The sequence below is a fragment of the Oncorhynchus mykiss genome, chromosome 19 (genome assembly GCF_013265735.2).
Source record: "Oncorhynchus mykiss isolate Arlee chromosome 19, USDA_OmykA_1.1, whole genome shotgun sequence".
Lineage (NCBI taxonomy): Eukaryota > Metazoa > Chordata > Actinopteri > Salmoniformes > Salmonidae > Oncorhynchus > Oncorhynchus mykiss.
In genome coordinates, this window is record NC_048583.1 from 38811303 (window position 1) to 38825126 (window position 13824).

At 41.1% G+C, this 13824-nt stretch overlaps 1 protein-coding gene across 1 annotated transcript in view; it reads left to right on the top strand.

The window, feature by feature from the left end:
• The window catches only part of LOC110497788 (gamma-aminobutyric acid receptor subunit alpha-2), a 40275-nt gene that overhangs the window by 21080 nt on the left and 5371 nt on the right, over positions 1-13824 (top strand). Inside the window, exons 7-8 of the mRNA XM_021574152.2 lie at positions 7622-7765; positions 8068-8220. Of these exons, the coding sequence (XP_021429827.1) occupies positions 7622-7765; positions 8068-8220 (297 nt within the window). The remainder of the gene's footprint in view (positions 1-7621; positions 7766-8067; positions 8221-13824) is intronic.

The window sequence follows — 13824 nt, forward strand, 5'->3', positions numbered from 1 at the left end:
CCTGCATTAAAGTCCCCTGCCACTAGGAGTGTCGCTTCTGGATGAGCATTTTCTTGTTTGCTTATGGCCTTAAACAGCTTGTTGAGTGTGATCTTAGGGCCAGCATTGGTTTGTGGTGGTAAATAGACTGCTATGAATAATTTAGATCAGAACTCTCTTGGTAGATAGTGTTGTCTACAGCTTATCATGAGGTACTCTACCTCAGGCGAGCAATACCTCAAGACTTATTTTAATATAGACATCGCACACCAGCAGTTATTGACAAATAGACACACACCTCCGCCCCTTGTCTTACCAGACGTAGCTGCTCTGTACTGCCGATGTACGGAAAACCCAGACAGCTCTATATTATCCGTGTCGTCGTTCAGCCATGACTCGGTGAAACATAAGATATTACAGTTTCTAATGTCTCGTTGGTAGGATAGTCTCCACCGTAGATCATCAATTTTGTTTTCCAGTGATTGCACATTGGCTAATAGAACTGATGGTTCTATTAACTTACACATTTGTGCGTAACGGCATGGTATTTTATGTACACTTCCAAGTAATCTCACAGGCCTAGGTTTATAATCTTGTGAATGTAAGTCACGGATTGCGTGGAGAAGGTTTGCGTGGAGGAGGATTGTGCGTCTCAGTCGGGCTCAATGGCTGCACCAAACCCCCTGTCATTGACCTTGCATAGTCACGGGGCAGGGGGTTTGGGCAAAGCCCCGTCTGAGACAGCAATTTTACAGTCCATTATCTAATAGGTCTAGCCACTTGCCTCTATAAGGTGAACAAGTGGTAACCTAAGTTAGCTGTATATAGCTGAGGCAAATAGCCTATAACGGAGACAATGCCCCTGTTTTGGGATTACCCATGTGTCCTTCATTCCTCACTTCCTTGAAGACATCACCAATAGATGGATAGTGAAAGGAGATTTTACTCTAGACTACCAACCAAGTCATGTCAGATCAGTGATTATTTCTTTATATATAGCCTATGCTCATTGATCTAATAGGCCTGTATTTATATCAACGATTATTTCAAGAAAGGGAGAATCCATCCATTAATATATTCAAACAGAGCCTAAGAATAGCTGCTTTGCACATGAAGGAGTGGTCCTTGAGATGCCTCTTCTACCACAGACAGGTGCTATAGGTTTATAATGGGCTGCAAAATAGCGGTGTTGTAGCAGCTTGACATGAGACACATACACGCATAGCCCCCGGTCTTCAGGATCCCAAGATAATTTGTTTAATTGGGTGTGCTCACATAGCCTAGCCTATAGTCATTAGAAGGAAATACAACTGTTAGTAAAACACCATGGATAAGGTCATTAATGGTTGCCATTATGCACAGATGTTTTATTCCCCTCTATTCTGAACTTTTATTTTCTCATATAGGCCTAGCTATAAGACTCTCTAAGCTACTGTCTGTAGTCTATGCAAGGTGTTCGCCTAAACTACACAGGAGAACATTTTATCAAATTCAGAGGGAAGACTGACAGTGACTAATACCCCTTTTATATCATGGTGTAATGCATATGTCATCTTCATGGAGTCTCGCCCCACTACTGATCAGACAAGTGTAGTGATTGTAATGCAAGATAGAGGCCACGCTGTCTCTCGTCAGAGATTGCATTTATTGTGGGAGATTGCTAAATATTACCTTTTTATCCAAGACAGGGTAAATATATTGTTTCAGGTGATAATAAAACATGTTTTGTTTAGTTATTTTATCCTCAACTTGTTTCTCTAACTTTATAGCATGTCAAGCTAGCTAAAAGCCAATGCTAGGTTGAATGTACCATTGTAGCTAGCAACCTCACCTAGTAATGACTTTTGGTTTTTATAATAATTATCATCACAATAAACTTCAACTGAAGGCAAGTCATATAATATAATGGGTATTATTTAACATTTATATTAAAATATTACTCACTTTTATGTAATGGGTAAAGTTGCTAGCGAGCCCATAAAGCCATCAATATGGTTTGGTAGCTTCTATGGTTTGGTAGCTTCCTGTTCTTTGACGGACTGAAAATGACTCAAAGTTAGAACAATTTCAAAGTATGCTCTGTCCTTCTTGCAACGGAGCCTTCAATCACAAGGGCGCGTTGCGTTTCCACTCCGTTGTGGGTGCAATGTAACAGAGTCCGTTGGGGTAATGTGAACAAGGCTTAATGCCTTGATCACACCGACAGTGTCACTGCATTTTAGTACACCAGAAATACATGTATTTCCAATGTAACACGGTGTTTGCCTTACAGAAATGCATTGCAGAGGTATTTTGTCTGGTGCATAGTTGGATTTATCGAACATATGCGTTAAACTGTGCATAGATGGCTTGACAGAAATGACAGCAGAAGGTTGAACTTTTGTTGCACACACATCCTATTGATGCTGTGTACCATTTTAAGCAATGACGCTGTCGGTGTGATCAATACATAATGCCTCGAACACACCTACAGCACCATTGTGCAAAATGGTACCCAGCATCATCTAGATATGTGTGCAACATACAGTACCAGTCAAAAGTTTGGACACACCTACTCATTCAAGGGTTTTTCTTTTTACTATTTTCTACATTGTAGAATAATAGTGAAGACATCAGAACTATGAAATAACACATATGGAATCATGTAGAAACCAGAAAATTGTTTAACCAACCAACCAGTTCAGATGAGTCAATGTAGCCACCCTTTGTCTTGATAATAGCTTTAAACACTCTTGGCATTCTCTCAACCAGCTTCACCTGGAATGCTTTTCCAACAGTCTTGAAGGAGATCCCACATATGCTGAGCACTTGTTGACTGTTTTTCAACATATTTACCTCTGCAAGGCAGTGCTGCAAGGCAAGCACAGCGTTCCATTGGAAATTAATGTACTTCTGGTGTACCAAAATGCAATGACGTGTGATCGAGGAACCCCAGGTCTCTTCGCAGTCAGTGACAGAGCCAAGAAAGTTTTTTGTTTGCGCTCATAATGCACCATGGCCTTTAGAAGAGCATATGCCTATAGTATGAAGTTTTCAGGTGGAAACTTGATGTGTGCGTGGGCACGTGAGGTGACACCTGTTTGAACTGAGTTATTAGATAATTAGACTGATAAGCGTGCGTGCACAGTGACACCTGTTCTAACAAGTGTATTAGATCATTAGATTGATGGCCATTTGTTTGTTTTGCCCCTACTTTTTAACACCCACACACAACACCTGCATACACACACAACCCACCCATCTTTACCTATGTATGTAACCACATCGACTTGGATGAAATACCTCATCCAAGTCTGTGTGGTTCCTCCTTCTGAAAAGAACCTCAACCTCTTCCAGGTCCTAATAATTATAATAATGTTTTTTGGGGGGGTACGACATTTAGCCTTTAGTACCACATCCCATTTATTTTATTTTATTAGGCAAGTAATTTAAGAAAAATTCTTATTTACAATAATAGCCTAGGAACAGCAGGTTAACTGCCTTGTTCAGGGGTAGAACAACAGATGTTTTACCTTGTCAGCTCAGGAATTTGATCTAGCAAACTTTTGGTTACTGGCCCAACGCTCTAACCACTGGGCTACCTGCCGCCACAAATAACACATCCATAAATGGAAAAAAAGATAATGAGGAATAAGGGTTTGAAGTATCTGTCCTATACTTAATTATATATACTTTATTTTTTATTTTTTTTACACATAACCCCTTTTGTTAGGCACAAAATGACCTCCAAAATTCCATAACAAATTTTAACCGGTATGGTTACCTTCAGACGACTCTGTCACACTTGTGGGGGTTATAGAGCAAAATGGAGAACACCATAGTGTTTGTGAGAATCTCCCCTTTCCATAGAGTGAAATGCTATAGCGATTGTCGGGATGTTTCATGGTCTGTCAAACACCGCTGTGGTTTTGTCTACCTTCGCAGATGATGCAAAAAAACATATCTCTAGCGTAAACTGACGTATTTTGATGTGGATTTTTTATTATACTACTTATATTGAGGCACCAGTGATAATGATGTGCTAAAAGAGCAAGGATTTCCTTGTTACTGAAGCCGGCATATCTAACTCCGGCATTTCAAAGGTGGCACGGCACGCACAGCAACAGGGAGCCAGTGTCACATTCTGACCTTGTTTTAGTATGGTCAGGGTGTGAGTTGGGTGGGTTGTCTATGTTTGTTTTTCTATGTTGTGTTTTGTGTTTGGCCTGGTATGGTTCTCAATCAGAGGCAGGAGTCTTTAGTTGTCTCTGATTGAGAATCATACTTAGGTAGCCTTTTCCCACCCGTGTTTCGTGGGTGATTATTTTCTGTTTAGTGTGTTTTGCACCTGGCGGAGCTGTTTCGGTTGTGCTTTTTGTTTCTTTATTTGATAGTGTTCAGTTTAAATAAATAACATGAACAAGTACCACGCTGCGCTTTGGTCCTCACCTTCTTCCACGACGACCGTTACAGCCAGAGAGGTATGCAATTAATAACCAAATCCCTTACTTTAATCACAGGTTGACTTTTATTGCCAAGAGTCTTGTCCTGGAGGAAGAACTGAGCGGTTTCCCATTAAATAGGCCAGCTATAATGTCAAAATTGGCTAGATTATGAAAATAAAAATACGTTTTTAAAAGTACTATCTCTTCACTTGGTCCTAATTCAAAATTACAATGCTTGTCTTTCATATTTTAATATAATTTGGTCAGTTATGTATTTTTTTTTAAATATATTTTTTTATTTCACCTTTATTTAACCAGGTAGGCTAGCTGATAACAAGTTCTCATTTACAACTGCGACCTGGCCAAGATAAAGCAAAGCAGTGCGACACAAACAACAACACAGAGTTACACATGGAATAAACAAACACAGTCAATAATACAATAGTCTATATACAGTGTGTGCAAATGAGGTAGGATAAGGGGGTGAGGCAATAAATAGGCCATAGTGGTGAAATTATTACAGTATGTCAAAATAAACACTGGGGTGATAGATTTGCAGAAGATGAGTGTGCAAAGGAGCAAAATAAATAACAATATGGTGATGAGGTAGTTGGATGGGCTATTTTCAGATTGGCTATGTGCAGTGATCTGTGAGCTGCTCTGACAGCTGGTACTTAAAGCTAGTGAGGGAGATATGAGTCTGCAGCTTCAGTGATCTTTGCAGTTCATTCCAGTCATTGGCAGCAGAGAACTGGAAGGAAAGGCAGTTGCAGGAGAAATTGGCTTTAGGGGTGACCAGTGAAATATACCTGCTGGAGCGCGTGCTGTGGGTGGGTGCTGCTATGGTGACCAGCGAGCTGAGATAAGGTGGGGTTTTACCTAGCAACGACTTATAGATGACCTGGAGCCAGTGGGTTTGACAACGGATATGAAGCGAGGGCCAGCCAACGAGAACATACAGGTCGCAGTGGTGGTGGTAGTATATGGGGCTTTGGTGACAAAACGGATGGCACTGTGATAGACTGCATCCAATTTGCTGAGTCGAGTGTTGGAGGCTATTTTGTAAATGACATCGGTAGGATAGTCAGTTTTACTAGGGTATGTTTGGCAGCGTGAGTGAAGGCTGCTTTGTTGCGAAATTCTAGATTTCATTTTTGATTGGGGATGCTTAATGTAAGTCTGGAAGGATAGTTTACAGTCTAACCAGACACCTAGGTATTTGTAGTTGTCCACATATTCTAAGTCAGAACCGTCCAGAGCAGTGTTGCTAGACGGGTGGGTAAGTGTGGGCAGCGATCGGTTGAAGAGCATGCATTTAGTTTTGCTTGCATTTAAGAGCAGTTGGAGGCCACGGAAGGAGAGTTGTATGGCATTGAAGCTCATCTGGAGGTTAGTTAACACAGTGTCCAAAGAAGGGCCAGAAGTATACAGAATGGTGTCGTCTGCTTAGAGGTTGATCAGAGAATCACCAGCAGCAGGAGTGACATCATTGATGTATACAGAGAAAAGAGTCGGCCTGAGACTTGAACCCTGTGTCACCCCCATAGAGACTGCCAGAGTCCCGGACAACAGGCCCTCCAATTTGACACACTGAACTCTATCAGAGAAGTAGTTGGTGAACCAGGCGAGGCAATCATTTGAGAAACCAAGGCTATCGAGTCTACCGATGAGGATGTGGTGATTGACAGAGTCGAAAGCCTTGGCCAGGTCTATGAATACGGCTGCACAGTATTGTTTCTTATCGATGGCGGTTATGATATTGTTTAGGACCTTGAGCGTGGCTGAGGTGCACCCATGACCAGCTCGGAAACCAGATTGCATAGCAGATAAGGTACGGTGGGTTTCGAAATGGTCGGTGATCTGTTTGTTAACTTGGCTTTCGAAGACCTTAGAAAGGCAGGGTAGGATAGATATAGGTCTGTAGTAGTTTGGGTCTAGAGTGTCTCCGCCTTTGAAGAGGGGGATGACCGCGGCAGCTTTCCAATCTTTGGGGATCTCAGACAATACGAAAGAGGTTGAACAAGCTAGTAAATGGGTTGCAACAATTCGGGTGGATAATTTTAGCAAGAGAGGGTCCATATTGTCTAGCCCTGCTAGTGGCACAAATTTTGCAGCTCTTTCAGAACATCAGCTATCTGGATTTGGGTGAAGGAGAAATGGGGGAGGCTTGGGCAAGTTGCAGTGAGGGGTGCAGGGCTGTTGACTGGGGTAGGGGTAGCCAGGTGGAAGGCATGGCCAGCCGTAGAAAAATGCTTATTGAAATTCTCAATTTTCGCGAATTTATCAGTGGTGACAGTGTTTCCTAGCCTCAGTGCAGTGGGCAGCTGGGAGGAGGTGCTCTTATTCTCCATGGACTCTAGTGTCCCAGAACTTTTTGGAGTTAGTGCTACAGGATGCAAATTTCTGTTTGAAAAAGCTAGCCTTTGCTTTCCTAACTGCCTGTGTATAATGGTTCCTAACTTCCCCGAAAAGTTGTATATGGCAGGGGCTATTCGATGCTAATGCCGTGTGCCACAGGATGTTTTTGTGCTGGTCAAGGGCAGTCAGGTCTGGAGTGAACCAAGGGCTATATCTGTTCCTGGTTCTAACTTTTTTGTATGGGGCATCCTTATTTAAGATGGTGAGGAAAGTCCTTTTAAAGAATAACCAGGCATCCTCTACTGACAGAATAGGGTCAATATCCTTCTAGGATACCCGGGCCAGGTCAATTTAGAAAGCCCTGCATGCTGAAGTGTTTTAGGGAGACAGTAATGAGTGATGGTCGCTTGACCGCAGACCCATTACGGACGCAGGCAATGAGGCAGTGATCGCTGAGATCCTGGTTGAAGACAGCAGAGGTGTATTTGGATGGCTATGTTTGGCTTTGAAGGTTCAGAGTTTGTTGTTGGCATGTCATGCCTAAGTTTGCTAATCTTGCCAATGAAAAAGTCATTAAAGTAGTTGGCAATATCAGAGGGTTTTGTGATGAATGAGCTATCTGATTCAATGAAGTACAGTATGTAGCTGAGTTCGCCTTTTTGCCCCAAATTTCTTTTAATGTGCTCCAAAACTTTTTATTATCATCCTTTATATAATTGATCTTTGTTTCATAGTACAGTTTCTTCTTATTTTGTTTAGTTTAGTCACATTTACAATTAATCAATTTACAGTACATTTGCCAATCAGCTGTTGCGCCAGACTTATTGTGCAGACTTATTGACCTGTATTACTTTCTGCAGATGCTTACACAATGGCTGAAGTGACGTACATTTGGACTCGAAATGCATCAGCGTCAGTGGAGGTAGCAGGAGATGGATCCAGACTGAACCAGTATCACCTTCAGGGCCAAACTGTCGGGACAGAGACCATTAAATCAAGCACAGGTGAGTCTAGACCAGAATAATCAAAAAAATGGTGTGCTCGAATCAAATAGTATTTTAAAGAAAAGTATTTCGGTGAAGGGTTGGAAAGGAAACATCAACTGGAAAATGAAAACCCACACTCACAAGTAATAGTAACCTGTGAGTGTGTGTTTTCTAGTTGATGAGTCTACACCAGTACCCATTATTGGATCTGAGCAGCGACACCAAGCAGAGACAACAATCTCCTGAACCAAAAAATAAAAAAATACAATTAGCACACCACACTCTCACCTGTATTTGTTCTGCTTCTTCCCTGTCTGTAGGTGAGTACACCGTCATGACAGCCCACTTCCACCTGAAGAGGAAGATTGGCTACTTTGTGATCCAGACTTACCTGCCCTGCATCATGACCGTCATCCTCTCCCAGGTCTCCTTCTGGCTCAACCGAGAGTCTGTACCCGCCAGAACTGTCTTTGGTAAGCACTTTCTCACACAATTACTTGATCACAGCAAATAGCGAATACTACCACAACGGTGCCATGTTTGCAACGTCTCATATGTGATTTTGTCTTTAGTCAGGCTGAACATGTTTGCCTATGTAGTCAAGTAAAACCTATTATTCCACTGGGAGTCTCTGCTCCTTAGTGGTTGAGAGTGCTCCTCAATGTTCAGGTCAAACATATTGATGGTCAAGTCAAACACGTCATATGTTAAATTTTTCTAGTCAATCAGCCCTTGTCAGATAAAATGCATTCCACCATAGCTAGTTCAAACACCTGTTACTCTACAGTCAGGCCAAACACCTGCTCTTAAATAACAGCTTGGTCAAATGGTCAGATACAGTAAGTCACATGCTGCACATACGCTCCTATCCCTGAGCAGGAGTGTTACATCTGACAGGCTAACGCTATCAGAGCATCACAGCATGCTTATCACAAGAAGCCCAGTCGACCCACAGAAAAAATTAATAAAAGCCCAGTCCCTTATATCCTATTTGGAAATGTCAGGGACCTGTCGGTCTCTAAACTGGGGCTTTTATACACTCTCTCCGTCTGACCCATAATGTAGATTCCCCTAATTTAATCAGCGCTAATTATGCATTGGAGTTCCATGTATTCTGAGCCAGTCAGTGTATTCACAACCTTAATGACATGAAGATTATGTTCTGTATCAGTTGAATGGTTTAACATTAAGGGAACTGGAATAGTTTTTAATAGGCCTTTTAGAGGAGCAAATTCATGGCTTTTAAGTTGACTTAACATCAAACTACCACTTTAGCCCTCAATGTAAACACAGACCACAGGCATATTAAAGATCAGTTACTCTAAATGCCTGTGGTTGCCAACATAACAGACAACATATGAAAAAAAACTTGAGCAGTTTTGTCTTTATATGCATTGTTGGTTTACATTATTGTAGAATAGTTTCTAAAGTTTTAGGAAATAGTATATCCATCTATTTGTTTTCCTTTGAATACTTCTATATTATGAGTCCTTTCTTTTTCTTATTGTTTACATTTTGGGGTCAACTCACCATACAAATTCAACACCTGCAGGATTTTCTGTCTATACTTTTAATTTGTTCACAATTCTCCCTCAGTCTTCTAGTGTATCAAACAGATTAATACAACTATTCTAAACATGTTCAATGATAATTCTCATGTATGTCACTCATTGAGACAGTCTAGCTCAGCATTTCCTAAACTTGGTCCTCAGGACCCCAAGGAGTGCACGTTTTGGTTTTTGCCCTTACACTACAAAACTCATTCAAATGATCAAAGCTTGATGATTAGATTATTATTTGAATCAGCTGTGTAGTGCTAGGGCAAAAACCAAAACGTGCATCCCTTGGTGTCCTGAGGCCCGAGCTTGGGAAACCCTGGTCTAGCTATTCATGCAAGGTTATTAAACATTTCATATTCAGATAATAGCTGTTAAATCCAGCTTTCTAGAAGGGCCAAAGAACTGTGGCGACTGCTCCTTTTTTTCATTGGGATTTGGCACATTCTACACTGAAAGAGTGAACAGGTTTCATGAAGTTGTTATGAATATGCTTGAAAGGGGCTCTGAACCTCCTGATCTAGCCTCGGTTTCAATTATCCTCATTATGAAATGCCAGTGATAACGAGGCGTGCTTTGATGTGGGTGTCTCTTTTGTGTGTTCGAACGTGGGAAGCGATGGTACATTCGCTCTGCCAAAACAGTACACAGTTAGTCATTCACCCTTCCAGATAACCTAACCAGGTCTTGTCTGGAAATAGGCTAGACTAGCTAGCAAGCTAACCAACTTCTTTCACCAATTAGCTTCAGCCGGCTGGTGTGCGACCATGTGAAAGTTGATTTGACTTTGAATAGCCTAGCTCTGTGGCTAGTTAGGGACCGTCAATAAATTACGCAATATGTTCAGGTTGCATATCTTTAGTTGTCTCATTAAATGCTTTCAATATTTGCATATTAATTTATAAAATGTATAGTTGGTTTGAGTTTAAGTCATGGAAATTTGGAGCTATTGACATTTAAAAGATTGTCTAATGTACTTTTACTGATGGTCCCTAACTAGCCCCATAGGGATATCGAATGTCTAACCAAATGGACCATGGGCATTACGATCGGGTCCCGTGCAGCTGCGCTCCGAATTGATGATTTCTTGGGTGCTGCCAGCTGTGGGCATGTGGGCAGGATTGAAATAAATCCAACCCAAGGAAAACTGTTACGGTACCCTTCATTCTGTGACAAACAATTTTTTTTGTAATTATCTCGCAAATCTCCGTTTTGGATGAGACTTCATGACGAAAATGATCCTATTTACACTTTGTAGTACATTTTGACACTACAATAATTGTTTCTGACTAATATCGATGCCACATTGGCCGTTTTCTACCAGAGAACTTATTTATTGCCTTCAGTTGCTCTTTAAAGGCACACTGTAACTTGTAACACTGTGGTAGCTAGGAATGAGTTACATAAACAATGATCGACAAACTCCTAACAAATATCTCACAAGTACACTGTAACATTAAGGGCTTGATTCAATCCATAGCACTGAAGATCTGCGCTGTAGTGCAATTGAAATGTAAAGGCATTGTTCTCGTGTTCGCGGAGACTGCATTTACGGTAAACGGTGCATATATTGGCTCAATCGGAAATAAATCGCGCTATAATGCAGATTTTCAGCAAAGGCCATCTAAGGAAAAGTATTCCTTTTAGAACTGTGTTCCTTGTTGTCTCAGTTCTATGAGATCTTGCTCTGTGGTGGTGTTCTGGTTAAATTATTTATGTAGTCACCACTTCAAGCCTCCAAAGCATATCCCCACAAGGCGTTTTATCCTCGCAATCGGGGGATTGTTATTTTACCCTTTTAGCCTGCGGTATGTTTGATGTAGTTTCATGTTTCCTCAAATGCAATGAAAAAAAGCCACAAAAACCTATCCATCAGCAGCCATGTGGGGAAAATACACCCATTATTTCAATGTCAATGTCATCTTAGTCAGAGGTTTGAAGGAAGAAATGATAACTCGTTGTCTATTTACATGCCTGTGTCTGCATGTTTAGAGTACACAATGACAATGTGTAGATTGTCAATGGAAAACATGTTTTCCAGACTTGTTTATCCTCTCACCTTCACCTGCAATGCAGTAATCAAAGTGTATTTTTTCTCTCTGAAAATGATGAGGCCAGGCAATTAATAAAGAGACAGGAAGATGCTTTGTATTTGCTTTGACTGAATTCATAGAGCAGGGACTTGAGGGGGAGAGACACCTATTGATCATTTACGAGGAAACTCAAGGAAGCGGAGGAAATATGGTGGATGTCTTTGTTATTTCTGTGTGTATTCCCGTGTATGTAGGAGTACAGGTCTGGAGTGATGCATCATCAAAAGGAAAACACATTATCCTCTCAAAGCATTGGAGTGGTTTGATAGGGTGGGATTCCCGCATGTCCTCCAGCACCTGATAGTCTTTATGCACCATGCCGAGTACTTCATATCAGCTTGTTGGTAATACTTTACTTGAACTGCACTGCCGAAATGCCTTAAACACATCATAGAAATGATGTGCAAGACATCATAAAAGGTCATGACAACAGCTCACCTTTGACTTGAGATAATTGAACAGTAAAACATATTTTTCCAGATATTTATCTATATATCGGGACTGTTATATAAAGACTATTTTTGTTAGGACTGTCAAAGTAAACGCGTTAATAACGCGTTTAACTCGTGACATGTTTATCGGCGTACATTTTTGGGACGCCATTAATCACATCTTTATATCTTCACTGCACAGCATCTTAACGCATCGATCACACCAACTTCGTCTTTGCGCAAAATGGTACGCAGCATCATCAAGATATGTGTGAAACATAAGATCAACATTCAACTTCTGCTACCATTTCTATCAAGCCGTCTACACATGCAGTTCACATTCGATAAATCCAACGTATGCACCACACAGAACGAACTGCAACTGCCTCTTCAATGCAATGCTGCAAGGCAAACACAGCGGTCCATTGGAAATCAAGGCGTAAGTGCACATGTTTCCGCAGGGACCCTTTTTAAGCGCAAAACACAACACTTAACACAGCTACGATCAATGGGTGTTTCTAGAAGGGACACATATTTTGTCAAAATTGACTTGTCATATTAGGTTTTGGAGAATTTATGCAGCAGGGTAAATAACGTAGGGTTATCTAAAAACTACTTTTGACAAATTGTACCCCATCTAGACATGACCTAGTCAATGCTTGCGCCTTAACATGAAACCCCTTTACATCTCAGAAGACCTTGTGCCTCTAGCCAAAATCATTTAAAAATGATGCCCAATATTACCAGAGCTGTTTTTCTTTCTGCCGCAGATTTGTGCGCAAGTCACGGGCCACTTGCCAGCCACTATTTTTGGGGGTTTGATAACAAAATATATTTAGCTAGCTAGTTATGTTACTTGACCACAGGAAGAATTGACATTTAATTTTTTATTTAAACATTATTTAACCAGGTATTCTTATTTACAATGACGGCCAACCAAAAGGCAAAAGGCTTCCTGCGGGAACGGGGACTTGGATAAAACCTTTTTTTTTAGGACAAAACACACATCATGACAAGAGACACCACAACATAACATAAAGAGAGACCTAAGAAAACAACACAGCATGGTAGCAACACAACATGACTTCAACATGATGACAACAACATGGCAGCATCACAACATGGTAGCAGCACAAAACATTGTGCAAACATTATTGGGCACAGACAACAGCACAAAGGGCAAGAAGGTAGAGACATCAATACATCACAAAAAGGAATAGGCTACTCAAAGAGATGCTTTAAAGGTAGGCTGCATATTCAAGAGTGGGGTGTTTATGATTGTGTGTGTGTAAGTGAGGATGTGTATGAGAACGGGATTAAGTGGGAGTTCGATTTGCCTGGCCCGTTTCCTGGGTGAATGGAGATTTCTGAAGGACCAACGGAATGGCCTAAAATGTTCAAACTCCGCTCACCCCGGGCACTGAGCCATGCAAAATGTACTTGCCCGGCAAGAGCGAGAGGAGGGTGTAGGCGGGAGAGTGTATAGGCCTATGGGTGTAAAGTTATCTGAACAGTACAGATGGTAACAGTGCTTTCATAACATTGTTAGACAAGTTTAAAAGCTCTTTGTACTTTGTATCCATAGAGCCCGCTCTTTTTTCCTATAGTCACACTCATTTAGAATGTTTGAAGCCTTAACAGTACTTAAAGCTGTGTTTGTGTGTGTGTCACTTCAAGAATATTGATAAGATGGAGTAGGCTTACTTAACCATCGGGAGTGTTAATAAGCTGTATGTTAGTGACTTGTGTTTACTGTGAAAATGAAATTAAAACCGTCTAATTTTGTGTTTCTGTCCCCAATCAATGCAGAGTATGCCTGCAACTCAATGCACAGTTTTTATTTGTGGAAAAAGCTTTCTTTAGGGCCATTAACTCTATTAAATTATTGTATTAATTTGACAGCCCTAATTTTTGTGCATGGTATGGGGATGGGCATTTGCTTTGTAATGCTCGTGCGTGAGGAGTTTTCCCCAGGTTTTCACAGTAACAGCAGCCAC